We start from the raw sequence: 1506 nt of genomic DNA, 5'->3' as shown, positions 1-1506 counted from the left end.
AGTTACACTTGCATGCAAAATCACTCACACAATTACATTTGTGCATCCGTGTGTGTAAGTGTGTGTACATGTGTGTGTGTGAGTGTAAACACATTCACCTGCATGCACACTGATACGTTGCTTACCTGCAGAAGCTGCTACAAAGCCATGATATTATTGTAATTATGCTCACAGTTCTGTCAGAATGAATGAATAACCATGCAAATCTGGCCAGAAGCTCTCAATTCTGTTCTTGGTCAGAGGGCTTGGGGAAATGTCTATTCCTTTTGAAGTAACTGGATGCCCGACTGTCTTGGCTCATGAGAAGAAAGGGACAAACAGTGGGGAAAAGCAGAGAGGACATTTCAGCCATATTCACCAGAGACCAGCCGGGATTATACAGGAGAGATAGAAAGGACTGACAAAGAGAAGAAATTGTGTAAAAGGAGACAAAAGTACCAACGAGGAGAAGGATGGTTTTAGTGGCTCTGGACTCTGGGGAGGATCTAGAAGAAGCCTTGGTTCTTGAAATGTATTCCATCATCTGCTTGTGCCTGTACAGTGTGAGAACCATGGAGCCACTGGCCCATAGCATGAGCCCCAGCAAAACCATATCAGGACCTGACAGTAGTGTTGCATAAAGGATGTCACTGGTTGGATCTTGCCGAACAGAAGAGCAGTATATAAAATCTTTCAGGTTTGTTGTGCTTTCATTGCCATGCTTTGCCCTCAAGTACACAAAAAATATGCTGCTTGTGAATAAATGAATTACCCAGTTGAGGTACACAGAGCAACAAATGCACTTGTGTGTCCTTACCATTAAATCTGAATACCTGAAGTTCCTAGAGCTGATGATGATGGCCTGAAACACACTAAGAAATGAGGTGCTGCCAATACAAGCACCCCTTGAAACTCTGTGTACAAAAGAAAACCATTTGCATCCCATGTCATTGAAAATATCTTTAAACCCCAAAAAGGATACTGTCCTGGGCACACCTTTACACACTACAGTTAAGATATTGGCTACAATCAAGTGCATCAGAACCCAGTCTATAGACCTGAACCTACATCTTGTTAGGTAAATATAAATATAATGGTATAGAAGAGTAAAATTCCCTAGAATTCCAATTACAGTCAGAGAGAGGAAAGTCATTCCTACAAGCAACTCACTGGTTTCCATGCTGTCAGTTCTTGTTCTCAAACTGAGGACCCTGCATGGCAAGGTGAAGCTGTAGACATAGTCACCATTCTCTCTTTCCAATGAATTCACATGATATATTCAACATGTAGGACATCTACCACTACCACTTTGGCATAATTTGTACACATAATAGTGATTGAATGAGGCCTCAAAGCATTTGAATATCTCTAGGCTCATACTTTGTGAAATGTGTGAAAAACTAACAATGTCTCATAAACAGGACAAGCAGAATAATATCTGTAAGAGTACTGGCTCATGTTTGAAATAAAACAATGACCCCATCAAATCAACTAGCCAGTATTCATATGGCATACATTTAACTCTGA

General features: G+C 40.8%; 1 protein-coding gene across 1 annotated transcript; it reads right to left on the bottom strand.

Annotated features, from left to right (window-relative positions):
• Positions 1 to 220: 220 nt before the first annotated feature.
• LOC114637643 (vomeronasal type-1 receptor 4-like) lies at positions 221 to 1243 on the bottom strand. The gene has a single exon (XM_028785889.1). It carries the CDS (start codon positions 1157 to 1159, stop codon positions 221 to 223), a length of 939 nt encoding a protein of 312 aa, XP_028641722.1. The 5' UTR covers positions 1160 to 1243.
• Between the last annotated feature and the right edge of the window lie 263 nt (positions 1244 to 1506).

The sequence above is a fragment of the Grammomys surdaster genome, unplaced genomic scaffold (genome assembly GCF_004785775.1).
Source record: "Grammomys surdaster isolate TR1022 unplaced genomic scaffold, NIH_TR_1.0 125358, whole genome shotgun sequence".
Lineage (NCBI taxonomy): Eukaryota > Metazoa > Chordata > Mammalia > Rodentia > Muridae > Grammomys > Grammomys surdaster.
The sequence above is the reverse complement of the archived record's forward strand: the minus strand, read 5'-3'. Positions and strand labels throughout refer to the sequence as shown.